At 34.4% G+C, this 27,815-nt stretch overlaps 1 protein-coding gene across 1 annotated transcript; it reads right to left on the reverse strand.

Moving 5' to 3' along the window:
- Positions 1-1,283: 1,283 nt before the first annotated feature.
- Positions 1,284-13,407, reverse strand: LOC110467506. The gene is made up of 6 exons (XM_021524710.1): positions 13,184-13,407; positions 12,484-12,900; positions 11,642-11,754; positions 9,486-11,143; positions 8,550-8,810; positions 1,284-3,167 (listed from the first exon to the last, which is right to left on the reverse strand). The coding sequence occupies exons 2-6, from the start codon at positions 12,898-12,900 to the stop codon at positions 2,992-2,994; spliced, it is 2,625 nt and encodes an 874-aa protein (XP_021380385.1). The 5' UTR covers positions 13,184-13,407; the 3' UTR covers positions 1,284-2,991.
- Between the last annotated feature and the right edge of the window lie 14,408 nt (positions 13,408-27,815).

The raw sequence follows: 27,815 nt of genomic DNA on the forward strand, positions 1-27,815 counted from the left end.
CCCCCAGATAGGTCTCTGGATCCGCCACTGTATGTTGACAGTGCTTTGATCACATGTATTGTTTAACTGGTGACATACCGCATTGTTGTGTGATACACGTACCATAATAATACAAATAAATGTTCATTAAAGTCAATATAAGTATTAACCAAAAATGTAAATTTGAGTATATCACATTATTATTTTTGTTCATAATTATGTTTAGGAAAATTGATCGTTTCGGGGAACACATATCTTGCTGTTGCTATCCGATTGTTTTGTGTGTATGTACAAATCTCTTAATAAAAACGTCTTGTATATACATCACATGTGTTGCACATATTTATTATTTATACTTTTATAATCAAACGCATCAACTTTGTCATTGATCAAATGCTTTGAGAATAAAAAAGGACAATAAAAGGATTAAAAAAGTCGATATAGAAACAAGCTAAGACTAACTTTCTTTCTACGAAATATCGGAAAAATGATAGAAACGCGTGTTGTTTAATTAGATGAAAACATATTTAAAAAGTTTAACTTGCAATAGACGTGAAATGAATCACAGTAAGCGTCAAATGAATGTCTGTATACATAAAATGGATTCACAAGAAAATAATAGCAATAAGATAAACTTTTTCATCTTGGAGCAACATTTCTGAAGTAAGCCAAAAAAGGAGATTTTCTTGCTTAGTGTAATTTCTCTTGCCAAATTTTCAGTGGTTTTTGCGGGCCAGAATTTGGACACTCATTATACTATGCAGTTACAATAGATGACAACAATGCTACTACACCCCTACAAGTCGTGGATCGAAAACAGAATACACCTGCTATTACATACTGCATGTTGGCAGCACCTCACTTTTGGCTTTGGTGTTGAACGTTCGCCCTGGTGGGGAAGGCAACGGGATATGTCCCAAGGCCGGCACATACCAAAGTCCTTGAAAATGTTAGTTGTTATTCCCTGCTTAACGTTCAGCATTTAGGGAAATGGCAACAACTGGTTCACCTGGTGTCAGTATAATGTGACCTGGCGGAATGCTGTGATTGGTGCATTCGGCATGTTATTTCAGAGCACTACAAAGTCGGCATCAGATCCGCGCTATCATAGGGTGGGTTGGGTGGGGGTGGGGTGGGGGGTAAATTCGCAAACATACCCCCATCCACCGTTAATTGATTGCTCGTATTAGTTGTTAACAACGTTTCATGAAGATGATTTTTTCTTCTTTGCATATTTGATTAGCATACGAAGATGGATATTTTGAGATAAAGACGAAGAGGAAGAAAAAACAAACAAGACAATGTTACTTTCCAATTTTATAATAAAAACTATTACATGGAAAGTTGCATAATAATTCAAACAAATTCTCAATTCATCGTACAATTGAAAAAATAATAATGAGACAAAGAAGTACATATATGAAGCAAAAACACGTTACAAGTTGTAAAAAAAAAAAAATTACATTACAATTAAAATTGGTCAATGTAATATTTTTAAAATATTTTGTAACAGGATATTCAATTTTGTTTTAAACCACCAGTCTGTATAAGTGACATGTTCAAGGTCTAAATCAAACTATTGTGGATTTACATATAATTCTAACTCAAACATTGACGTAATTAGGACTTTATAGACAGATTCCTCATTTTGGGGAGAATTATTTTCGAACATAACAACATAACAAATACATCTGTTTACTCATTCCGTTCACTAGTTTAAATTACGGTAATGACCAAATTATTTGTAGATAATAAGATCTCATATTGTTTCAAAAACGAAATAATCGTACATCAAATAATATTTACACATATATACAAAACCTCACTTAAGAGGTAAAAAAGGTAATCTATTGCACATCTGTTGTATGGGACCATTAGTAGTAGTACTGTAAAAGTGTTAATTTTTGCGTGTTAACATTTTCGTTTCGTGTCGTGTCTCTTTAAACTGTTTGCGGTGTAAACATTTTCGCGCTAACAATAGTTGTGAAATCTATATTCTTTATATCTATAACCTATATAATCTTAAAATAAGAATTTTCACGTTTAGAGTAATTTACACTCTACAAATTGTAGCTCAGTAGTTTGAACAGCGTTATTTTGAGCCAATGTTTATGTTTTCAATCCTCAAAGATGGCACGTTATTAAAATTTCAGATGTTTCCTTCACAAGAACACATTAATAAATGTGTTTACTTACTAATTAGAATTTCCACCAGTCACTTTAAAATATATTTTAACACTGGTATAACTTGGTTTCTTTAGTGTCAATTGACTTAATGGCCAGGCAGTAGTGTTGATTATTTTTGTTTCTGTCTAGTGATAATGCTATGACACAACATTGACTATTATAGTATTATTTTTTTCCCATTTGTTTTGTTATAAACCCAATAACCGTTGATATTTAACTAGAATGTGCTGTTATGCTAGCCAATCTTAAAAAACGCGAGAGAATATCTGGAGTTTAAGGATTTCGCGAATGCTATCGAACAACTTCATTATTATACATAATTACCATTAAGAAAAGTATATTAAGAATATTGAACCGGGTTATGTAAAATTGAAATCTTTAAAACAAAATTTCTATCAACAAAACGTGATATAAATAAAAAGCCATCCCTACACTCAGGAACATCAGAGAAAAAACAATCGTTCAAAGTTTCAAGAAACTATGCTTTCAAACATTACAGTAAATAACATCATTTATTGGCAAAAAAAATCGTCTTACCTTTTCATACAAAGAGCGAAGTGTGTCCAAACTAATCGAATTCAAAGTTTAATCGCATGTCAAAATCGTATATTTCTTATTGTAGTATTAAAGACATACATCGCTATTTTCTTCGTACAAGTATATATTATACAAAATGGCGTTTTCTTTTTTGTAAACATATGACCTTTCGAATTTAGGCATATTTAGATACAAACAAAATGGAATTGAAGTATGTTTATGAGTCTTTGGCTAACATACACAAATACAAAAGTTTAAGCTATTTTGGATTTCACTGCTAACTTTTCGTTAACCGCTTCTTTGTCGCCAATTTCGTCTTCTATTTCGCCAGTCTCTCGGTGTACCGCGGTTCTGACCTGGTTGTGGGTCAGTTACAGGACCGTGGTTGTGATCAGGTTCCGTAGGAGTATTACCATTTCTCTGTTGCTGCTGTCTGTAACGAAGTTGTCGAAGTCGGGCGAGTTCTAAAAATAAATCAAAGATGTGTTCCAATTTGTCCGAAACAAAAAACAACAAAGAGATGTGCCGTCTTTTTCTGTAACAAGAAAATGTACTGTTTTCGTTCAATTAATATCTTAACAGAATATTAAAAATAAAAGAACACTTGGTCCTTTTTAAATATTTGCTTGCAACACAATACTACGTATCCATATATATCTACCACTACTGTGGTCTTCCTCGTTAAGATTGAGACTCCCCAGTTGTAAACATGTAGCCTTGTGTTGTGAACAAAAGATTAAAAAACCCATCAGAACTGTCACTATTAAAGTTGTTTAAATCTAACCAAGCACCAGGAAAACAACTTTGTTGTCTTTCCTCACCCTGTGAAGTATTACGATACTGGACCTCAGCGGACCTCAAACGATTTCGTACGTGACAAACAAGTCATTCATAACTAAAAAACACAATCTGCGTCAGTTGTTTATATGACGTAATCATACTTAAGATTTAATGATCAATGTATCTGCCATTGTGAATGAAGACCCAGGTCAATGACAATTAGTGCTATGTATCTAGTAATGTTAGTTAGAATATTTCAAACTAAATGCGGGGCTGTATTACTTCTAGAAAGATCCGTATTGTTTATTTATGTCTGTGTGGGGTTCGGTTTTTAAGAGAGAAACAATTACGCTAGCGGAATTACAAAAAATGTATTTGATAATTCTTCTACAATGTACATGAAGTAAAAACGTTTCATTGAAAACATTCATTTGTAGTATTAAGTCTGACTTTGAATAAAGGAGATGATGTTAAAACGTATTTACTAATGATAATTGATACATAGTTGTAATGATATTAATCTACCCTGATATAATACCACGTCCTGATTTATTACTTTTTGGTAGATAAAATCACGTTGTAACGTCACCAAATTGTGATAACATTATAGAATATAGATATAAATTGTTTTACTAATATGCAGATAATGTGTTATATGTTGTTAACGGTTTATCTGAAAAGTATATACATACATACTCCGTGTTAAAATACCTTAACACTATGAATTATAATTTGGAAAACCCATTTGCATCATTCATATTAAGCAACATCATATGCCATGGTATGTATGTTAAATACATGTATTGATATACATACATGAAGTATATATTATATCATATTTATATTACATGTTAATTACTTATTACGTGATATGTTACGTAACTATAATATTTCTGCCTTTAATTCACTTTTTAACTAACATTATATGCATTTTGACTACAACAACATAACGATATCATTCAATGTTTTTTACTTTCCTTAAATAAGGCTTTCTCAAAATGGGAACTGAACTTTTTTCTAAAAAATCTTAAAGATGACAAAAACCACATAAAATAAGCAGACAAAGTGTTATTTCCATTCGTCATAACTATAACTATTGCGGTTAAAGTATGAAAAACCAACCCCAATTTCCTGGTAGGAATAAGAACAATTCAATAAGGGCCAAATTGGTCGATGTTTAGTTAGTTTCAGGACATTTTTGCATAGCATGGAGAAGCATTTAATTAATTAAACTGTGTTTATTGACTCTGTTTGTAATTCGGAGACTCAAAAATGATAAAGCATCAAACAACGATTGCAGTCACGTGTAGTTGTATATACTATTTTATGATAATAATTCAGCTTATATAAGGCTGTATAGTAATTATTAAGCTAACAAATATTCTACACCTGTTTGTTTCCTGCTTGTGATGTGCATAATATCTTGTGGTGAGTGTGACGTACATGGTATTATAGGGGATATTGCGTACACGAATATCATTATCCATCTATTTCTAGACGATTGACCCCGAGGGCGAACACGACAAAACAATACGTCGACTTGATAGATTGGGGCTTTTGACGTAATGTGCAAACACGTCAGTCTACCTTCATTTGCATATTTTTTAGAACAATTGCTCAGTTTATAAATTGCATTCTTTCAAAAATGTATTCACATATTTTAAGCCTCTCTATCACTGTCACATTATACCACAATTTGTCATGTAACCCACGTTCATTTTATGTAAATTACTAAAGATAAAAGATAATAATATGTATGTAAATAAGTTTATATTGATTGAGTTGAACTTCTGTATATAATTAAGCTCAGAAACAACTTTGTTTGCTCTATCAAAAGCGAAATTTTGAAATCCCAGTTGTACAGTCGGCAGTGATATATTCATATTGCTCATACAGTTTTGAGAGATTTAATCACATTGTGTTCGTTTTAATTTCACTATAACAAAAATTAAAAAAAGAAGATGCTTACGTTTGTAAATTTTATTTGCAATTATTGTTTGGTATTTATACATAAACATTGCATGCACGCTTTTACACAATGTCGATAATTTGGAAGATGGTTTCATTGATGCATGTCACCATATCCATTTTTTTTATCAAATGTATATGAATAAATAAATATCAATCCAAATTGCTGTGATTAAAGAAATTACTTAAATACTATTAATAATTAGTAAATTATTACAACAAAACACTTTCCATATTGCACAGGATTTTTGAGTCTCCTCATATTGCACTTTTGACAATAAAACGAAAAAATACGTTTTTGTACATTTAAAATACTGTTCTGCAGATTAATTAAATTAATACTGATTGAACTTAACAAGGACTAGTGTTAGCCACTCAAACATCACACCATATTAAGCTGGTACTAAAGGTAGAATAGCACCGATTGATATAAAATGCTATTGTTTACATAAGGAAGGAAATGAATTCATAAGAAGAACAAAACAACATTATTTTGACTTATATATGAGACAAAGATCAAAGGATATCTTCCTAAAGACAGCGATAAAAAAATGCCGGAATAACAGACTATCCACTTCATTGTAGAGTACTAGGCCATAAGGTGTTTCTGAACTTCAATGTTCGGTGATCATCTACTGCTTCTGATATACACGTGAAAAGCAATGCTTATTAATAATGTAATCATCATCGCTCGTTTTTCCTGATCATATTTATTCTCTTTTTGTGCTTGTAAACCAGAAAACTGAAGTTAGTCGTCATCTTGTTGGTGCATATCGTCAGTTTTATAATAACTTTTTTTCCCCCGTCAGTATCATTGTTTTGTGGTTTTAGTATATAAGATATTTTGTATGGAAGTATTGTAGATGTCACTTGCCTTAAAGAAAGGACATATACTCAAGCGGAATCAGCTACGGTAAACCCTCGTTAATGCAAAACCCAATTTTCTCGATGTTGATATTAAACTTGAAACAACAAATTCTGTTCGAGTACAAATGAAAAAAAAATCTTATTCAAGACTCGTCCCCATCAATTCTGTCTAGACTTACGAATTTGAACGGTATACTGTACCATTGTATCATTATATCAAATAATGTATTTAGTATACCATCACAAGAACATGCATTACAATGATGTGTATTATAGTAACAATGTATTATAACGACCTGTTAACGATAAAATGTATTACTATGATAATGATTTTAGAACAATACACTCTGTATTTCAATCAAGTGTTAGCTTCATACTTTGCAACAGTTATAACATCATGTTTGACAATGAAGTGTGTTATGATAACAATGTAAACGATAAAGTTCGTAATAATGTCATTGGAACAACACAATGTATTATAAAGAAGTATACGCTATTTACAGTAAAACAAATAGAACACAATGTATTACAGTGAAGTGTATAATGATAACAGTGATATTCTTTCAAGATAAATAGAGCATGTTTTACAACGGGTACATAATTACCACCATGTCATAGGCTTTAAGTTAAAGGGTACTTTCAAGTTGAACTATATGATTACCATTGTCCCTATCATGACATATCAATTTCAATCTTTTCCTACAGAAATGTTCCATATCAAACACCCCTCGTGATGCATTTTACAGAAATACATTTGTTCTAAATTTGAAAAACATAATTTAATCAAATCGAAAAATATAACTTTAGGCTTTATGAATCATAACGGTTACCTTTGAACTGCAAATCCAACACTTGACCAAAGTTTTAGAAATTATAAATGCACATCATCAAAATGAGGAATAAATACATTTAGAAGGGAAGTAGTACCGTTTACCTTAGTAGCATATGTTAGGATGGAGTGGGTTGATTTAAATAACACCGTGAAGGTTACTTAAGCATATTACAATGTGACATGAGGTAGGCCCAATGTATTACAATGAGATGCAATATTATGAAGTGAGCAGGCAAATATGAATAAATATTAGATGACATACATTTTTATACATTCTCATTGGTTGAATGATAATCACGTGAAGGTCGGTGATTTGTGATATTGGCTGGGTGTTACTTTTTTTAGAAACAGCAGGACAATATTCATTTTATGACGTCAGTTCGATTGTAACAGCACAATGCTCCCTGATACATGCAGTACTTTCCTCTGTGCAATTAATGCGTTTTATCTTGTTAAATGATTAATACATTATTAAACATCTCATATTACAACGAAGGACTGTTATTTTGTTAAATAGTGGTTGTATAGATCTGAGAAAGTGATAATAACCTTGACTTCGTCTCGGTTAATATCAATTTCTCTGAATCATATAACCACATGTTCACCTCAACAAAAGTCCATAAATGTTGAATATTACAACCGCAATATATGGTTCAACCTCGAAGTACAAAGCAAGGAATTAATATGAAAGGTTACGCCTAGAGGATTATCAATCGAAACACAATTCCAACTTTCTGAACTCAGAGTTATTGTTTGTTTTGCCTTTAAGAATAGAGTAAAGTGCGCCATCGTCAAGTGTACATCTATCCTTTTAACACTTTTCGTGAAATATGAAATATATATAATACAATATTTACTGTTGAATTATATAAATATGATTTAATTTATATGTGGATTATCAGTGTATTATTTTGCAGATATTTGTTAAACCCTTCCATACAATAAAATACAATTGTTGTAATACTGAAGGATATTCTTAGGATCAGGGAATACGAATGTACATGTATCAGAGCTGTATCTGAACCGGCTTATATTAAAGCTTGTTGCTAATGTCGACATAATATATAAGACAACGTTTGTCCACGAGAACCGAGAACTCATTCTGAGTGCTTTAATTGTTACACTTCTTTTAACAAAACTCTAATGAACACTTCCATTTAGGAGTATAATTAGTTGTTTTGACGATCATTTCTTATGGTACATTTTGTACAATTGTACAATTAAAGGACTCGAACGTTGCTGTGATTCTCGTGAAATGTTAGTGTTTTCATTTGCAAATATCAAACAGCTTTGAAGATAAATTAGTTGTACCAGCTCAGACGGCTCAGACCTGCACTAAATCATTTACGTCTACAGCACGTGAATATAATAACTTATGGACGACGACGGAAATATTTACCGAGGAAACGATTTCTGGGCGACTCTGTTGTCCTCTTTTGTGGGAGCACAGTGCACCTGTACTGTCTTTCACACTTTTTGGTTTCAGGATTGAAGTTCTGTGACCTCGGGCAGCGGACAACGTAAATGCTGTTAGACTGGCACTCCGAGAACAAGTGACATTTATTGGTACACGCAAACTTCTCCCCGGTTACACAAGGTGCGTTGCACTGTTCTCTTCTGATTGGACACGACATGAAAGAGCTGACCTTCGGTTTGCAGACTGAAATATAAAAAAAGAATTCATTAATAGAAAGCACGGCTCTGACAAATTAAAATAGCATATAAAATATCGAAACCGGTATCTTTATATATATATACTAATTATATAATGAACAGTGTTTTTTTTTAATTTGAAACATGAGGAATTTGCTTTTTATCTATGTATTGACAAGAAGTAACGAAATTATCTTCTGTAAAATATAAGGATTATGAATTATTAGGTTATGAAATAAAGCCTATGTACTTATTAAATAAATACATCAATTTCTCCAACAACCACTATAGGATTCCTCACTCTCAACTCATTGGATAAATCTGCTACGAGTTGATAAACATGTTAGTTATCCACTAATGGTTAACATCCAGGACGTTATTGCAATGCTACAATGATTTGCGATCGAATCTTCCATTGTGAGGTCATAGCTATGGCAATTGTTTGAAGGTGTATTCCTTAGAGATATAAGGCTATCTGAATATTACATCTGAACGTTGGGAGCGAAAATGCCCCACCTTATGATGGTTTGTTTTAATGTTTATATAACTGTCGTTAGTGAATTTCAAATTCTAAAAGGCACTCGATAAACCTCGTGTCTTTTATTAACTAGCGAGAGTCAGGCAAACACCATAACCAACCATAACTGGTTGGGGAATTGTTTATATCTTTGTGTAAATTTACCTTTTAATGTAGGTTGATGTATGGATACTGGTCTCGGTGCACTAGGCTTTCTCATGTGCCCGGGAACGTTCATTCTTATATCTTCTTGTTTTAGTGCATCAGGCCAAGGCCATCTCTGGCTATAGTCACAGAAAAATGAGACATGGATGTTGTCGGTTTTAAACTGCGGACATTCTTCCCCAAACTCCCAAACTTTTTCCACTGATTCCCCGTAACTACTTTCGTTACTATACATATAATTTGGATTGGTGATTCGCATGGCTCCGGTACATCGTTCATACTGACGCGTTCTCATGTTCAAACAGGAGGGATGGCATACTCTTCCACAATTGTCGTAGGCAGTGAACAGAACTTCTGCTATACCTCTCCCTGGGTTTCGCACTGCCACATATGCTAATGCTACTGATATCGCAAGTCGATTGTCAACAACCGCGTATTCGATGTATTTCCCCTCGTAATTGATGCCATCAGTTTGGACATAGACTACTCCTGCTCCACTCTTGGAAGTCTGACAGTTATCGTACCGTTTTGGTTGCCCTGGTTTGATATAATTATACACTTTATTCTGCTCAGAGCGTGGGGCGTACACATCGTTTTCTCTTTGAACCTTCCCTTTTTTCACCGGATATGAACGATAGGCTTTATAGTCGTTCGGTCGCCTGACTGTTATTCTAACAGGTAGATACATCCAATGCCTAGTGTCATAGTCTCCGTCCACACCAAATGTGTTCTGTGTTGGTAATATAACGAGTCCATCGTCGACACCGTAACCTCTTTTGGGAGGGTTGTAAGGGGGATGCGGTGTCGGCGGTGGGTATGTAGGACAATCGGGTCGCGCCGTGGTGGTTGTGGAAGGTGTGGTGGTTGTAGTGGTGGATGGAGTGGTTGTAGTAGTAGTTGAAGTGGTGGTTGTGGTAGTGGAAGTGGTGGAGGATGTAGACGTGGTAGTTGTTATATCTGTAGGATCTTCTCCTATAAGAATCGGCACACATCTCGGTCCAAGTGTCGGGTGATTAATGCATCTAAGCCATTTGCTATTACAATGCCATCTTACGACATCACAGGTTGGTCGTGGGGCATAGCGGTAACCTGCACTGAAACGTTTTTGCAAGGTATCTGCTACATAAAGGGACGGCTCCAAATCAAGCCTTACATCAGGGGCGTGGAATATATCTCCAAATTCCGTCGGATAGTCTGCTTCCACATCTACATTATTATTTTCTTGGTTTTCTCTAAACATTTCCCATATATAGTCTACGAACGCGTGATGAAGAAAGAACACTGGGTCTAACGCTGCTGTACGTATAACACCCATTTGCCCATCTACAAAAATATGAACGGGGCCATGTTTAAACTCAATATCATACTGAGGTTCCGCATTTCCACAAATTTCTCCAAAACGTGTGCGTGAGGTGATATTTCGAACATCTTCTTCAGAAAGCAATTGCCCTGTCCCTCCTACATTTCGCGTAAGATCATTTTCTGACGTGGGCCCGGCAAATGATCCCGAGGTAACAGTTCCATTTCCGTTCCCGGCAAATGCTCCTGACCACATAATAGATACACGTGCCAGTGGGCCTAATTCGTTGTCAATTGTTGAATCCCAGTAGGGAATACCACCAAGACCAGGCTCTTCGATGTTAAGGGCTTCCTCAAACCTGTAAGCAATCCGTACAGAACCTTACGTGACTGTATTGCGTTATTTTGTAAGTCCAGATAATTTGTATGTACTATGAGCTTGATAAAATTTCGGATGATTTTAAAAAAGTGATGTTCACTGTTTCTGATATAAGTAAAAAAAGCAAAAAACAGTAGATTCTTTTCATTAATCTAAGCTTAAAACACACAACTACAATAATTGTATCATTACATCAAAGCAAAATGCGCATATTTAAAAAAAAAAGATTATACAGGCTTCTATATCAGTCATCGGATGTTTTAAGTGCGGCGTCATCATTGAACCACTTGTGACGTCACAATGAAAATACATGTATAACAATTATAAGACATATTTGCTGATTTCAATTATTGCTCCTGTAGTTTATTTAATTATTTAGCGAAAGTTCAAAGGCGTTATAACGCAAATGCATCTTTCGTTTAAATATGATTTTGATTAACAAACATATTTTGCAATATTATTTTTATCATGTACATACATGAGCAAGTAAATCCTGTGCCAGCCAGGGAAGTTGCAACCCCCGTGCGCTGTGAATTGAGTGTCTCCCGAGTGATAAGCTGCAAAGGCTTCATATCGAGTTACCTCCCCTTCCTGGAAAAAAAAGGATATTTATTTAACGGATACGCACGGCCTGAACATCTTTCATGTAAATAAGACATACGTTAAAGGGATGCATTTTTAGACAAGATATTTTAATCGATCAAGATACTAAATATGTCAATAGAAATATGCAAAGGTCATCCCGCACTACACGTTAATCTACAGTTTAAACACGTAAAAGTAGCGGAAATTACCAATAGTGGAAATACACAAGACATGGGACTCAAAAAGCAATACAAACTGTCATCACAAGAGAACGTTTTCGAAACGGATCTCTACAAATAGGACGTTAGGGAGCAACAACTCCTTTTAAACCTGCAGATCGATAGTGAGTGGCAAACCAATCCAACATTCACTCATCGCTTCACTACAGGTCAACGAATCTATACAAATATCTTGCGTGTTTTGTAACCTATCCATCCCCATCCCTACAGAATCGGAGGTTTCTCTTCCATTTCTTCTGGTCATGGCTCATTTAGGAAACCAAACTTGACCATTGCATTACTAAGGATATCAATGTTTTATTTTCCCGCTTTCTTACTCTTTATTTGCGGCGGTGTCTCCATAGGCACCCTCTCGTTTAACCCTAACCAGACAGACAGACAGACAGACAGAAGACAGACAGACAGACAGACAGACAAACAAACAAGCACAAAACCTGACAAATGTTACGTATTATATTTAGAAATACAGCAAAGGAAGAAAAGTGCATTCACTTACCATTGTATTTTTCATCTTATACACAGCCCTATGGAAACGATTGCGTTCTTCGTCTGTTAGCATACGGTATTCCTTCCGTACGCGTATTTCGTCTGCTTGACGTTTTCCTCGATGTTTATGAGTCTCGTTTTGAACCTTATATTTGATGCTGTCTATATAGGTTCGTGCCTGGGGGTGCTGATCTAAATACTTCTTGCTTAGTTTCGTGGTTCGCATTTTATTCCAATCAGACGAAAATGTGCAGAAGTTCTTTATTGATAATCCTACAGAGTTTTCAACATTGTTAAATTTCTTATAAAATTTACGCAGACACTGTGCAAACCATGGCTCCAGACGAAGATGTCGGAAGTTTTGGCCAATGACACTTGGTAAACATCCCATAAGTGTTATCAATAGGAAAAGTCTTAAATACAGCATCTGAAAACGAGGAAACCAAATATTTTTAAACACTTCTAAAAGCGTTTCACGTGTTATTTAACCATTTCACCGAGTAATTTACACATAAACAAGGTCGCCTAGTAACATAATTTCTGATATTATATTTTCATTTGATGTTTATTTTCAACTCATCACAGGTTCTCGTCTCTTAATTTTGTTATTATCACCTGTGCACTCAATATATAAAGTTGCATTATATGGAACTTCAAACATTATTATAATTTACAATATATTTACATTCTTTTTTCTCTACAATTCTTACCTTCAGTTATTGTGTTGCATATACTGGTATATTTAAATAGGCTATTTTTTTTTTAAATCTTCAACCACTGCAAGATATGACTCCTTATAAAGTGGGCCGCTTAGTTAGCCAGCTCAACTGTGTTAACATCGTGAACGAACTGACGAGTGTAACACATGCTGGCTCTTTATATGATATACCTGTAGAAGGAAGTCGTACGGTACCAATCTGTCATTCATTAATTACAACAACGCTGACAATAGCCGTTACCCTAATACGTGCGATCCCTCACATAAATGACATGTGTGTATATATATCAAATACAATACAACTGAAGAAGGATTACCTATGTGCTAGCGTTACGCACGCAAGTAGTTATCCACCAATCACGAACAGCCTGAACCGATGCGGGAAAGCAACTATACTTAGATATAAAATTGATATGACATCAATATCGAAATTAACCAAAACCCTAACCTAATATTTGTTATGTTTTCTTTTTAAAAAGAACATACCATTAGTTTCCCGGTTGAATGACTAATAAAATATTTTGCAAAGTATTTTTTTAATCAGTATTAGTTGTGTTTACCTTAAACAAACCACAACATGTACGTAAGAAACGAAACACAATATTATTTACAGGCAGAACTTATATTAGTACTTTCATTGTATAACCCTACTTAAATTACCCTTGTCAATACTTATAACTTGTTCATGAAGTTCAAGACATATTCAACTCGCTTAGACCAAATCACACCAATGATCTGTAAACATATAAAAGTGTCTTAGAGAGCATTACAGTTCACCTAAACCTTAATATTAAGTAAATATAACAAACTTCTCCAAATTTTGCCTAACATTGCATAATTTTAATTTTCTTGCTAATAACACATATATATTTTCCCGAACGGATCTGATAAACGATTAGAACTTAATCTTCATAATTTTGAATCCGGGAGCTTTCATTTTTGTTTGTTTGTTAGTTTGTATTATTGTTTTATAGGCTTATAATTAACAAGTTATTCAATCTGTAAAGCTTTCGAAGTGTTTCCACAGCAGGTTAGACCAATTTGGATTTGAACCTTTTTGGCCCCGATCATCACCGATGGGTATAAGGAGGACGAAACAGGTGCATGGGGCAGTTATTTATTTTATTTTTGGCATACTGCATCTTTTCCCGTTTGGTTAAGGTGCAATCCCATGTGTGTGTCTTAAATTTAGATTCCAATGACATTTATCAGCAATAATGTTATATCAATAAAATGCATTTTCCCTCCAGAGATCGTACGGGACATCAAACTGACACATTTCGCGGTTCTGAGAGTTACACCCAACAATGCTCTGGTTACAATTATTCTCCATAATAGTATTTGAAAGTCTTTAAGATATATTGAGATGTATGTAAGACACACAAAGAAGGTTGCACCCATAACAATTGGTTATAGACACAGTATGGCAGAGCTGACTTACACTGCACAATACAGCTGTTTAATCCTGCTGGGACTCATCAGTGTTATTAGGGGCTAAAAAGGTGGATATTCGAAGTGTCCAAAAATACTGTTGAAACAGAAGGTTAAGTGAGTTAAACACCTAAATTATACAATTGTTAAAAATTAGAGTAAAACTGGCTAATTAGAAATTAATAATAATAACTATAAGTTATTGGACAGAAGGTCATTTGTAAAACTTGCCTTTTGGGGATTTGATAATTAGCATCCTAGTAATTTCACGAGGCATTCATATTCTATTATTCTCACTAAGACTTTCCAGTACTAGTTTTCCATAAAATACATTTGTAGAAGACTTGGAAGAGTATTGCACGCACATAGTTTATTGGAAAATAACGTCCAATAATGCATGGTTGTTAACTACTGGAAAATAACGTCCAATAATGCATGGTTGTTTACCAATGGAAAATAACGTCCAATAATGCATGCTTGTTTACCAATGGAAAATAACGTCCAATAATGCACGGCTATTTACCAATGGAAAATAACGTCCAATAATGCATGGGTGTTTACCAATGGAAATAACGTCCAATAATGCATGGTTGTTTACCAATGGAAATAACGTCCAATAATGCATGGTTGTTTACCAATGGAAAATAACGTCCAATAATGCATGGGTGTTTACCAATGGAAATAACGTCCAATAATGCATGGTTGTTTACCAATGGAAAATAACGTCCAATAATGCACGGTTATTTACCAATGGAAAATAACGTCCAATCATGCATAGTTGTTTACCAATGGAAAATAACGTCCAATAATGCACGGTTATTTACCAATGGAAAATAACGTCCAATCATGCATAGTTGTTTACCAATGGAAAATAACGTCCAATAATGCATGGTTGTTTACCAATGGAAATAACGTCCAATAATGCATGGTTGTTTACCAATGGAAAACAACGTTAAATCACAGACGCATCAGAATCCTGAGTAATTTCTTAACATGATTGTGCATGCATTATAATCGCTCCAATAATCTACCAGTAGTCTATAAAGGCGACCAATTTGGACCCTGCATAAGCGAAGATTTTCGTTTTTTGTTGTTTGGCAATGATGACGATTTTCCCATTTTCTTCTGTATGACCACGGCCACGTTGTGTTGATGGACTGTAAATACTTAATCCATGTAAATATTAGTCATGTACATAAAGGCTATTGAAGACAAGAGAAAAGACAATTGCATTATCAAATAATTTCACATTCAGATATATCGATGATGTGTTATTTTGAATGTCAAAGAATTCAAGAACTTTTCATATCTCTCAAACAATTGTAATTAACAATCATGCAAACTAGACTACTTTAATTTGGCAGTTGTTAACTTTCCTTTCTTTAATAACACCCGGTCCACTGCCTATAGGGTATACTTATCGGTGGTTATCCGCCACTCTGGGACCTGCTTTTACTATCAGGATTTTCGGGAAAGCAGTGTCATGTTGAATGCATAACACAGCTCATGGCTTTCTGAACTAATTTATATTCACCCGTTTGAATTCATTACTCTTTATCTGAAAGTCTTCGATCATTGGTGGTCTTCATACTTTCCTGTGATACATCATGATGGATGCCATTTGTAAGCAGCAATCGCTCACAGTTCTGGAGCATCTAAATTTGATTTTTACTGCGTGCGTTTGTTTGTCTGTTGTCTTAGTTGTTTTGTTTTACTGGAGCTTATTTGCATTGAAGGCAGGAACTTTTAAGTTCGTCTGTCGGCAACCTGTCATTTAACAATATTTGTTAACGCTATTTCTTAGAAAGCACTAAATGGATTACATTTTAAACGTAGGTTTCTTATGGTCATAACGAAAGTTGGGATTGATCGGAAAACGAATCTGATATCGCAGTGGATAGCGTACTTACCTGTCACCAAAACAGCCGGGGATCGATACTTTATCTGACTTTATAAGGTATTGGGTCACATGTTCGATCACGTGGCTTTCCCTCCGGGTACTCTGGTTCCCCCAACATTTAGACCCTCTGCGTCTTTCTATGCGGACCAACGAGAATGTTACTTTATATTGATTCATAATTGTTGCAAAATAGTGCAAACAATTTATATTTAAAGTGAGAGCTAAAGATTGTTGGCCCTATGTCTCAGAAAACATTGAAGGGATCGTGTAGGTTTTTCGTGACTATAGAGTAACTCACAACTCTTAAACGTGTATTTCCGCTAATTTTCTGTATTCTTATCATCATTTTGTTGCTGTTCAACATAAATGAACCATAACGCACCGACAATATTTAGTAGTAGACGTAGTATGCCAACACTTTATCAGTAAATCATATAATTGAAATATGCGTTGATAAGTTAGGAGTCACAATATTAAAATTTAAAATTTAAATCGACAATATATTAAACCATCAATACTTTGCATTGACACTTCCAAGATAGAAAACTATTTTTTTAGTATTTGAAGAAATTCATATATTGTTTTTCATTTCAAATCTGCATTTGAATTGTTTATGATCGTTTCATGTAATTATATTTTTGGAAAAGTGTGTAGGTGATGATACGTTGTTAATGTTATAAAAATGAATATTTTCTCTCACTGTGGGTGGAGAAATGCACGTTTTGAACACACGAAATTAATAGCTTTGATTTTTCACACCACGCAACAGATGTTTCAGGTGCGATATGACTGATTGATACTATTAGTATGTCACTTCGGAATATGAATTGAATTTTAATATGACGAAGTCATAACAAGTTCAGAATATCCAACAAATACATATTTAGTGAATTTATTGACTTATAAACGATGAAAAAATAATAATTCAGATTTTACAGTTAGAACCTGAAAAGAGATATTTTTATTTCTATCCTAGCTATGCAGGAATGTGTTATGCATCAAGCTGTACAGTAAAGCATAATCCTATTATCTTAATTAAATCACAATAAAAATCATTAATTCAGATAAATCGGTAAAAACCCGTTCGAAGAGTTCTTGGGACAAAAAAAGAGTGTTGTCCACCCTGAGGCTTTATATAGCCACAATGGACTAGCTCGATGGTTTTCAGATTTAAAGCAAACGGTTGGGTCTTTAGGTGGGGTTTCTTATTTCTGATAAATCACCAGTATAGGAAATTAACGAGATTAAGTAGAAACAGAGTTCGTTTTATTTTGTTTAACGTCCTGTTAACAGCAACACTCATTTAAGAACGTGCCTTCATGTATGTTGTGTACGCGTGCAAGTGTGTATATGTGCCAGAGCCAGTCTATGTTGGTGTATTTGCCGCCTTGTGATAGCACAGATCTGATGCCGACTTTATAGTGCTGTCGCACTGAGATACCATGCCAAAGGCATCCAGCACAGCATTCCGCCCGGTCACATTATACTGACAATGGGTGAACCAGTTGTTGCAATTTGCCTAAATGCTGAACATTAAGCAGTTTGGTTTGGTTTGGTTTAGTATTGTTTAACGTCCTTTCGACAGCTTTAGTCATTTAAGGACGTGCCTACCCTGTGTGCAAGATGTATGCGTATAGTGTATGCGTGTGTGTTTTTGAAGGGTGCAATATGTTCGTGTCTGTCTCCTTATGATAGCGCGGAACTGATGCCGTTTTTATAGTGCTACCTCACTGAAACATACTGCCGAAGACACCCAGCAGGACCCCCACCCGGTCACATTATACTGACAACGGGCGAACCAGTCGTCCCACTTCTTAATTTGCTGAGCGTTAAGCAGGAGTAAAAACTATCATTTTTACAGACTCTGGTTTGTCTCGGCCAGGGGACAGAGCCCAAAGCCTTCCTCACAGGGTCGAATGCTCAATTAAAGGCCAAAACTGAATTGTCAAGGGAGATATAAGGAAGAAGAAAGAGAAAATATCAGATCCCAAATTTAGTCGCCTCTTACGATCATGCAATAAGGGCAGCCGGTACAATTATTACGCCCTCCATACAGGTACCGAACATTAAGCAGGGAATAACAACTACCATTTTAAGGACTTTGTTATGTCTCGGCCGAGGGACAGAACTAATTGCCTTCCTCACCTGGGCGAACGCTCAACATTAATGCCAAAAGTGAGGTATTGACAAACAAGGCGCTTGGAAATAAAAGGATGTTAAGTTTAGAGAGAGATATGATGATCCCAAATATTGCGATGGGTGCAGCAGATTTATTTTGGACGTCTTTGTGTCCCCAATTAGTGGGCACAAAAGCAAATCCACAATTATGCTGGGGGTTCCCACATTAGTTGGGGGCCGCGGTGGCTAAGAGGTTAAGGCGTCTGACATTCTGCTATCACTAGCCCTCCACCACTGGGTCACGGATTCAAGGCCTACGTGGGACAGTTGTCAGGTACTGGCCGTTGGTCGGTAGTTTTAATCCGGGAACTCCGGCTTTCCTCCACCATCAAAACATGCCACGTCCTTAAATGACCATAGTTGTTAATACACGAACAAACCAAACACACATTCGTCGCCTCTTAAGATACATGCAGCGGATTACAGCAGTTGTGTTCTGGGTTTATGAAATATATATTGCATTTTGTTTCGGTTACTGTAGAAAATCTGGAACTTTAATTTTCAACAGGTTTATATGGTACTTGCATCTGAAGAGCATTCTATTCAATAACAATGTTTTTGTTTCCCATTTTGTTAAAGTATGTCACTGTTGCCTAATTTTGTGTCTGCATCGCATTTACTTACGGGCCACCGAGGAAATGAAGTGGGCGGTCCTCCTTTTGTGATGTAGTTTGTCACTTAGGAATACACGGGTTCAACGTAATTAAAAGGATGGGCAGTCAAGTACATGCTATATTGAAATTATTGGAAAATTTTAAGTTACTTAAATCAATCAATCTTCAAAACCATTCAAACAGAAAGAAAAAACAGGACAGTGAACCCTGAATACATTCAAATTTCGAACAAATGGGTATTGTAACAGACAGAGTTTGGTTATATTTTGAATGATAAAACGATAAATAAAAATAAATATACTTTAATTTTTTCCCCACAAGCCATCGCATAAACACTGAACATGATTCAGTATGTATTGATGTATATATTAAAATATATATATCTATATCCTAAGGCTAATTTTAACTATATACAACAGAACAATATTAATGCTATACATAACAACATAAGTTTTAACAGCTGTATACAACAAAACAACACAAATCATATAAGCAATAATACACAGACAATAAATGTAACAACATAAGTTCTTTAACACATGTTCAACAAAAAAACCAAAAAAACTATATACATATACAACGGAGCAACAATACTGTTGAACTGATAACGATAATCTTCAATTGTATGTAGATACTGAGACAAAAAGTATTCAATCAACCGGAAATGTGTCATTATGGAAAGGATTTTAAAAACTGTAGTGCCAGAATAGATTCATAGTCACGTCTTAGAAATACACAGGATCATAATAAACTGAACAAAGACTTGCTAAGTCTTCAGACGTGTCATCAACAAACACAGTGTCACATGACTCCGTGTCTTTATATTTTTCTAATTGTTTACTTTTATAGGTGTGATGATGACCACAAAGGTAAGTTGATGATGTATAAGCTATGAATATTCTAAGAATTATCCGTATGAGAGTACGGAGCAAATTAACAGCCGAAACAGGTATAACCGCCAGTGTTGATGACGTCACCAATGCCCTGGGAAGCATACCTGTTCAGTGGTAAACCTACGGACGTAAGCATAGCCCACCACAATAGATAGAGGTCTATTATTGTACGCCTATTCGACTGTATATTGTTCAGGTGAGATCGATCACTACTGGTGAACATGTCAGCTGATGAAAACTGATATATAAAATTATTTCTACTGTTTTTATTTTACACATGGTATCTTATTAATTACATACATGCATTATGACATACAGGGAGTGGCGAATAAACGTGAATGGATCTGCTTTCCCCCTACTTATTTACAAATTGTTTTAAGCTAATACTTATTATTATAGATTATTATTTAGATACTTATATCAACTGAGATGTTTTTTAATTATTCTCACGTTTTAGGAATACTATTTTATAAATAAAAAACAGAGAATACCAAAGTGTCAGCAAAACCATAATTCGAATATGAACAAAGGAATGATTTACATAGAGACCCTTGAAAACGTACAAGGAGAATACGACCAGCTGTTTCGGAAGGATAAGCGTCCCCTACTTTATCGGTTACACCTGCCATCAAAGATAAAGATTAAGACATGGGTCAGAAGCTAAAATATTATAATGGATTAATAGGTTTATTTAAAATGCTTTTTATATATTGTAAATATGTAAAGATGATTCGAACTTATTAGAGTTAAAGACTTACAAAGGTAGACAACTTTTAAAAGTTTGTATACTGGACAGTTGTATTGAAGAGCGGAAACTAGATATTTATGAATTTTAGCGATTAATTTACGAATTGTGTATGTTCATTTTCCTTTATTCCAGTAAATATGGAGAAAAAACCCCGAAATATAATATAGCTATCAAAAGGTTCTGTATCTTTGAAAATGATTTAAATGTATTGTTTAAGATCTAATTTAATGAAACTCGATTGATAGGCACGTTATCTAATGTAAGTTCATTACAGTAGATACCTTTAATAATTTTCATCAGTTTGGAAATGTGTGATATCAAATTTGTACTTTTTACACAAATAATGTACGCATTGAACGTGTCGAAACGTTTCAAGACCGACTGGACCCTTAATAGCCTCACAAAGGGGCCAGTTGGTCTTGAAACGTTGCGACACGTTTAATACGTACATTGTTTGTGTAGAAAGTAAAACGTTGATATTATAGTAGATACCGTTTGCTTTACATAATGAGGCAGAGATAAAAATCTGTCTACCTCGAGTTTCAATAACATGATCTCAAACCGGCTTAACCATTACACATTTAAAGTTGACAAATTGAGCAACAAGGAATAATTCATCTTATTAATTCTCCTTCGGTGTAAGTATTTCAGAGAAAGTATTTACCGATATTTTCTGGTTGTGATATTTTAGAGAAAGTATTTGACAGTATAAACAGATAAATTCCCGTTGATATTCTAATAGAATTAATTGACCTTTAATAAATTAGAATATTTGCAAGCATATATTTCCTATAACTTCTTCAATGTAAGTATCGAGTTATCTTTCATAGTTTACGCAATACACTTACCAGTATTGTCTGTTTATTGTTCAAAGATAAATTATATGCGATTGTTTTAAAGAGCATAGCTTACTTAAAAGTATTCAATTAAATAGGTCCCCGCAGGTAGGGCGTAATAATTGTACCTGCTGCCCCCATTGCATGATCGTAAGAGGCAACTAAATTTGGGATCTTATCTTTTCTCTTCTTTCTAAACAACTTTCTTATACCTAATGTCTCCCTTGACAACTTTTGGCCTTTAGTTAAGCGTTCGCCCCTGTGAGGAACGCTTTGGGTTCTGTCCAATGGCCGAGACATACCAGAGTCTGTAAAAATGCTTAACGCTCAGCAATTTAGGAGTGGGACGACTGGTCCGCCCGTTGTCAGTATAATGTGACCGGTGGGGTGTCCTGCTGGGGGTCTTCGGCAGTATGTTTCAGTGAGGTAGCACTATAAAGTCGGCTTCAGTTCCGCGCTATCACAAGGAGACAAACACAAACATATCGCAGCCTCCCAAAACATACACACATACACCACACGCATGCATTTTGCACACAGGGAGGCCGTCATTAAATGACCAGAGCTGTTGATCGGACGTTAAACAATACTAAACCAAACCAAACCAAATCAATAAAATAGAGGTAGGATTCGTGCACTCTTGGGATCCTACGATTTTGTTTTATGGAGTTTTGTTTGTCCACTTTTAATTGTTCAGTATTGATACCTTTGAGTTCAAACCCACCTATGATTTCCGCAATTATGGAAAAGTGGCATCGGGGAGGAAATACAATATGTTTGTGTTAACATTAAAATGATAGCAATGCTCTATAAATAATTTAATATCATATTCTATATCACAACAGAAATACACAGGTTTTAAAACAGAAACATTTTAATGTTTAAACTGATAATCTTCAGTATTGAGTTGGCAGAGCGTAATTTAGTCAGGCATCAAGTCATTTATGGTATACATTTAGTCAAAGTCTCCGGTACTACTGCCAAAAAATGTAACTAAGTGTGGGAAACTGTTTTTTGCTGGCTATAATACAGCTTTGATACATAATTTCTGAAAAGAAAACCATACCCTGTGGGACTTTAATGAGAAATGATAAAGATGACATATACAAAATAAATACAACAAAAGTGTTCTGACTGTAACAAAATCAGTGTGATGAGCCCGGGAATCGCACTCTGATTTTAGGATTGATATGTTATTGCTCCTGATCGAGGTGTCCTGGCCAACTGTGCTACAGTTATTTTAAAACAGAAGTTAAGGGGAGGTACTTGTATATAGGAAGACATGATACAGTAAGCTGTATATAGGAAAACTATATATCTCTGTATATCTCTGTATACAGAGATCCTTAAGGAAGATAAGGGGAGGTAACTGTATATAGGAAAACATCACAATGCAGTGGGACGGAGATCCTTACGAGCCCGAATCAATTAATTGTCACCAATATTGAGAAGTACACCGGATAATAAGAAATTGAATAAAGACTCAGTCTAAAAGGTGTTCACAACAACATTGTCACATTGCTCTGTTAAATTGTCGAGGCAAAGAAATCTGTTTGTGGTAACGTATTGTAATGTTCCATATACCTCACGTTTTATCATGTTCAATCATTCATTATATTTTCTTTTTAATTTAGCATTACATCATACGATCTCTCTTACTAAAAAAAGAGTTTTCTATTCTCTGTCATTTTATCCCTGTATAGCCTGAACTCTATATCACGATAAAAAATACTTCACAAGTAATTAAGAAAATCCTGTGGCATTTTTTTAAAATAAACAGATGTTTCAATACGCCAATGACCCATTTTCAGAATGTTATTTATTTCTCCCTTTATTTAAAAATCATGATAAAAACATGATTCATCTTTCAGTATAATCACGCACATTACATCAACATTAAACTAAAAAGAACAATCTTAATCTTCCCTTTTTTTCTTAGAAGATTACAATAGTACATCATTTGTGTGCTATAGCTTTTTAAGGATGCAATTTTTATTATATTTTTTTTTGTATTTCATTGAATACTTTGTCTTTCCCCTTCAAAGTAAGTTCATACATCAAATCACGTCCATAATGAACTCCATTGAACGTTAGAAATTAGTTTGCAACAAGCACAGGTTGTAACGGTGTTTGTTGGACATGAGATAAGGCAATTCCATGTCAGCAGACTATATAAGATGGTGCGGTAAACATAAATTTATCCGTATCAAATGCTAACAAAACAAAAAATCAAACTCAAAATCGATACGACTACAGAAAATATGAATATAGGATAGTTTACACCGAGACCATCGAAAAAGTACAGTAAGAATAAAACCAGGCGTCCGGAAGTGTCTAATCAACATAATGCAAAGTCCTCAAAAAGATAACCGGGGTAGTTACAACGAAACCACAATGAACATCTGTGAACTTCATCGTAAACGTCGATATTTATATCGCAAAAGAAAATGAGGTCATCGGTCATGGTTGTTTTCTGTTAGAATATATGATATTTCTCGCAGATATCTCGGAAGATATAGTCTTATCTGTGATATATCCAATTTCTGAATTGCCCAAATACTCTGCATATTTTCCTTTCCATCAAACATAATCATAAAAAGCATTTTACCGCTTAAGATATAAACAATCGTTTTTTTCGTTTATTAGTTATTTTGTTTGCTTATGCTTGTAATATGTGTTAAGCTGTCATAAAACCAATATACCAGACTCCGGACAAATAACCAGCAATACGGTACCTACAGTAGGTAAGCTGTATACATGTTCATATACATGACAAACATGCCGTTTTCAACTCAAATATTCAGACTTAAGAGATTGATATATTCAAGCAGAGATAATATTGTCGCAATGAAAAATTCTGGCTCACATAAATGATTTGGTAGTCATACAAATTGGATATTTTATTAGTCATTTATAAAGGGTTTCTCCCTTTTTTTTTTTATAAAGAACGACGGTGGCTTCCCGAAAGAAAGTGTCTTTAAATTTCCAAAATACGTACATTTAATGAATTTAATTTGGAATGCGAGATAATTCAATAGCTATTTCAATAACACATTGAGACCGAGATTTAAGGAGTATGTTATTACAAGCTCTTACAGATGTAACTTAAGCACAATTTTACATGTTTACATTCAGATTTCTGTTTGTGGATTACAAATTTTAAAGAATATTGATTTTTGTTGATTTTATTAGCAGTATTCGCTACCGTAGTCTTCTCATTTTTGAATATGATATGTGAGATTTGCAAGCAATTCAGAATAATCGCGTCGATCTTCTGATTTATAACTCGATTTGAAATGTTTACAAATATGCACTATTAGTGTAAGTTTAGTTTATTGCCCAATATATTTTAGAGATCAAAACTGGACGCGCTATGCAACAAAGACCTACTTGATCTAAGTCAGTAATTTGTCAAACAAAACACTTACACCACATCAGAAACAAACAGGATGATATCATGACCTCTAACCCGCAAAAAAAAAACACCGAACAAACAACAAAATAAAAAAAGCATAAACAAAAAAACAGAATTTGAGGCGAAACAGCCGTAATTAATTCTTATTTGAACTTGTTTATCAAAATGACTGTCAGCAGTACATGTTATGATCACTATATTTCAGGGGAGACAAGTCTTACACATTTCGCAAGATCTCTGTTTGTGTTAAAAAAGTGTGTTACCTTTATAATAACGTAAAAATAATGTAGGAGCTTTCATAATGAAGAAATCTTAAAAAATTGATGTAAATATTCTACAAAGTCAGGTTGTTTGACTTGGTTAATATGGGCAAAAAAATATTCTAGTTTTACAGACATTTTAGCTGTCATATCGGATCAAATGATTCTGTGCTCTTGCTATCTATGAAGTCAAAGCTCACTACATGTATTTTCATCAGGAGCATCAGTACGTACAAGACTTTACATACAAAATATGAATCCGTGTACAACAAACATAAACTACGACAAATGAATAGGTATACTACTAAGGTTTTGAGTGGTTGGGGATAAAACAGAGTTTGAGGAATGCGAGCAATGGCTGTTCGAGTAATCCGAGGTTAAATCACAAAGAATATATATAAGAACACGTTCGGGACCGAAGCGAATTTTCGAGGAATAGAGGGCATACGAATTATGCGAGTGCGACTAAGTGGGGTTTCACTGTATGCTTATAGTTTCTTGTTTACAAATATTAATTTTGTATTCTATTTCAGTTAGCCATTGGTCATCATATTAGTAAATACAAAGTATTAATCAGCAATTAAAATAAAATGTTATAAGATTTATATAATTAGTCAAATGCGCTCTTTAATGGACACATAGTATACCGTAAAACCTCCATAAAATGCACCCCGCTAATCGCAAACAAAATTGTATTCTTGTTTACGTCTCCCTGAAAATATTGTCAAAACATTGTCATAACGCAAATATTTCACTGCGCAAAAAATTGACAGTATGAAGAGAGTTTGTTGTAAATAAAGCGTTCAACAATCAACTATACAGTTCAAAGAACACTATTCAATATGCCAATATTATATCATTTTCTCGTCACATTTTGTTATATATACACTCCCGGCCCAGTGTAGGAAGTCATTCACAATTTAATCACAGCTTGAAGATTTGAGGAAACTTAAACGACAGGAACAAAAAAGGATTTGCGCTGAAAAAACTCAAACGCATTCTTAAACAGGTTAGTTTTTCATCCTTCTTTAATTAAGATAAACGTGTTCGGCTCCATACAAACAGGATGGATGTTACTGCCTTCTGCAGTGAAGGGTGTGAGGGAACCTAGAGTTAGCCATACGTGCTGTCGAATGGTTGTTGCAACTTTATGATTTAGGGGAAATAACGAACAAATGGTATGTATCAGGGAATGCTTATTTTCTTTGCGTGAGGGGATGACAAGCGATGACAAAACACGCGTGCTTTTTCAATTTTTATCCGGAAAACAGAAAGACACAACTAAACAAGTAACCAACATGTACATACAGTACGGATTTACGGATACACTATAATACAAACCGGTAAATTCCGGATATTCCTTGATTATATAACACAAAATAAATTAATCCTTTCAGAGATGAACGTAACACACAGATAGGCGAGTGCACCTTTAATATTAAGTAATAGATCTGGTATGCCAACAAATCAATAACACTGCATTATACAGCTGTTTCTTCTTTTCAAGCTGCTCCCTGCATATATTCATACCTATCTATTACAGAAAATTTTATTGAGTCATTTTGACTTTAATTAGACAACAAAAGATTGATAGGCATACACTTGCCTAAGGTAAGACAGTGTAGATATCTTATGGACATTCGACACATGCTGTCCGGGTGTAACCTCAGACACGACAAGGATATTGCACCCCTAAGAGCCTCCAGCTGTATGAATAGCCCACATGTTATAAACGATCGCATATGATTATTAGTTCATTTAAAAAAACCCATTGAATTTCCTTGAGATATTCTACGTCATCCTGATTTTTTAAATTGTTGCAAATCACTCATCTTTGTCAGATGAGCAGATCACTTAAAAGCTTGTCATAACCAAAGGATGTTTTCTTTCTATTTTTGTATGTTTTCTGAAAAAAATGTAAATTACTTTGAATTTGCAGATTATTACAAATCACCCATTGTTGTTAGATGCGCATATCAATACTAGTTACCATAACTTAACGACATTTTTAAATACTTTACAAAAGGTCAAATTATTTTGAATGTGTAGATTCTCCAGGAAAATTGTCAAATTGTCTTTTGAAATTAATCATATGGCATTTAATACTGAAATTAACGTTTGACTTCAGAAAAATATTAAAGCTTGATATAAGGATATGTTTACAAAAAAGTGTGAATTAATATATTCATTAATCTTAATGCTTATGTGTATTTAGTCACGTGCGCCAACTGCGAAACGAAGTGCCCTACATTTGAATATCTAAATGTTTCGTTTAGGTTGAGAAAATTACATATGACTACTTTTGCTGCTGACAAAAATCAGGTTTGTGTTTTTTGTATAGTGGTGATT

This window comes from Mizuhopecten yessoensis, unplaced genomic scaffold (genome assembly GCF_002113885.1).
Source record: "Mizuhopecten yessoensis strain PY_sf001 unplaced genomic scaffold, ASM211388v2 scaffold11175, whole genome shotgun sequence".
NCBI lineage: Eukaryota > Metazoa > Mollusca > Bivalvia > Pectinida > Pectinidae > Mizuhopecten > Mizuhopecten yessoensis.

Coding starts and splice junctions, on each gene's coding strand:
- LOC110467506 (XM_021524710.1), bottom strand. CDS start 12,900: ATGCTGTATTTAAGACTTTTCCTATTGATAACACTTATGGGATGTTTA. Junction 8,811..9,485: donor ACATCAACCTACATTAAAAG/GTAAATTTACAC, acceptor TTTATATTTCAG/TCTGCAAACCGAAGGTCAGC. Junction 3,168..8,549: donor GCCCAGAAATCGTTTCCTCG/GTAAATATTTCC, acceptor ATTTATTTTTAG/AACTCGCCCGACTTCGACAA.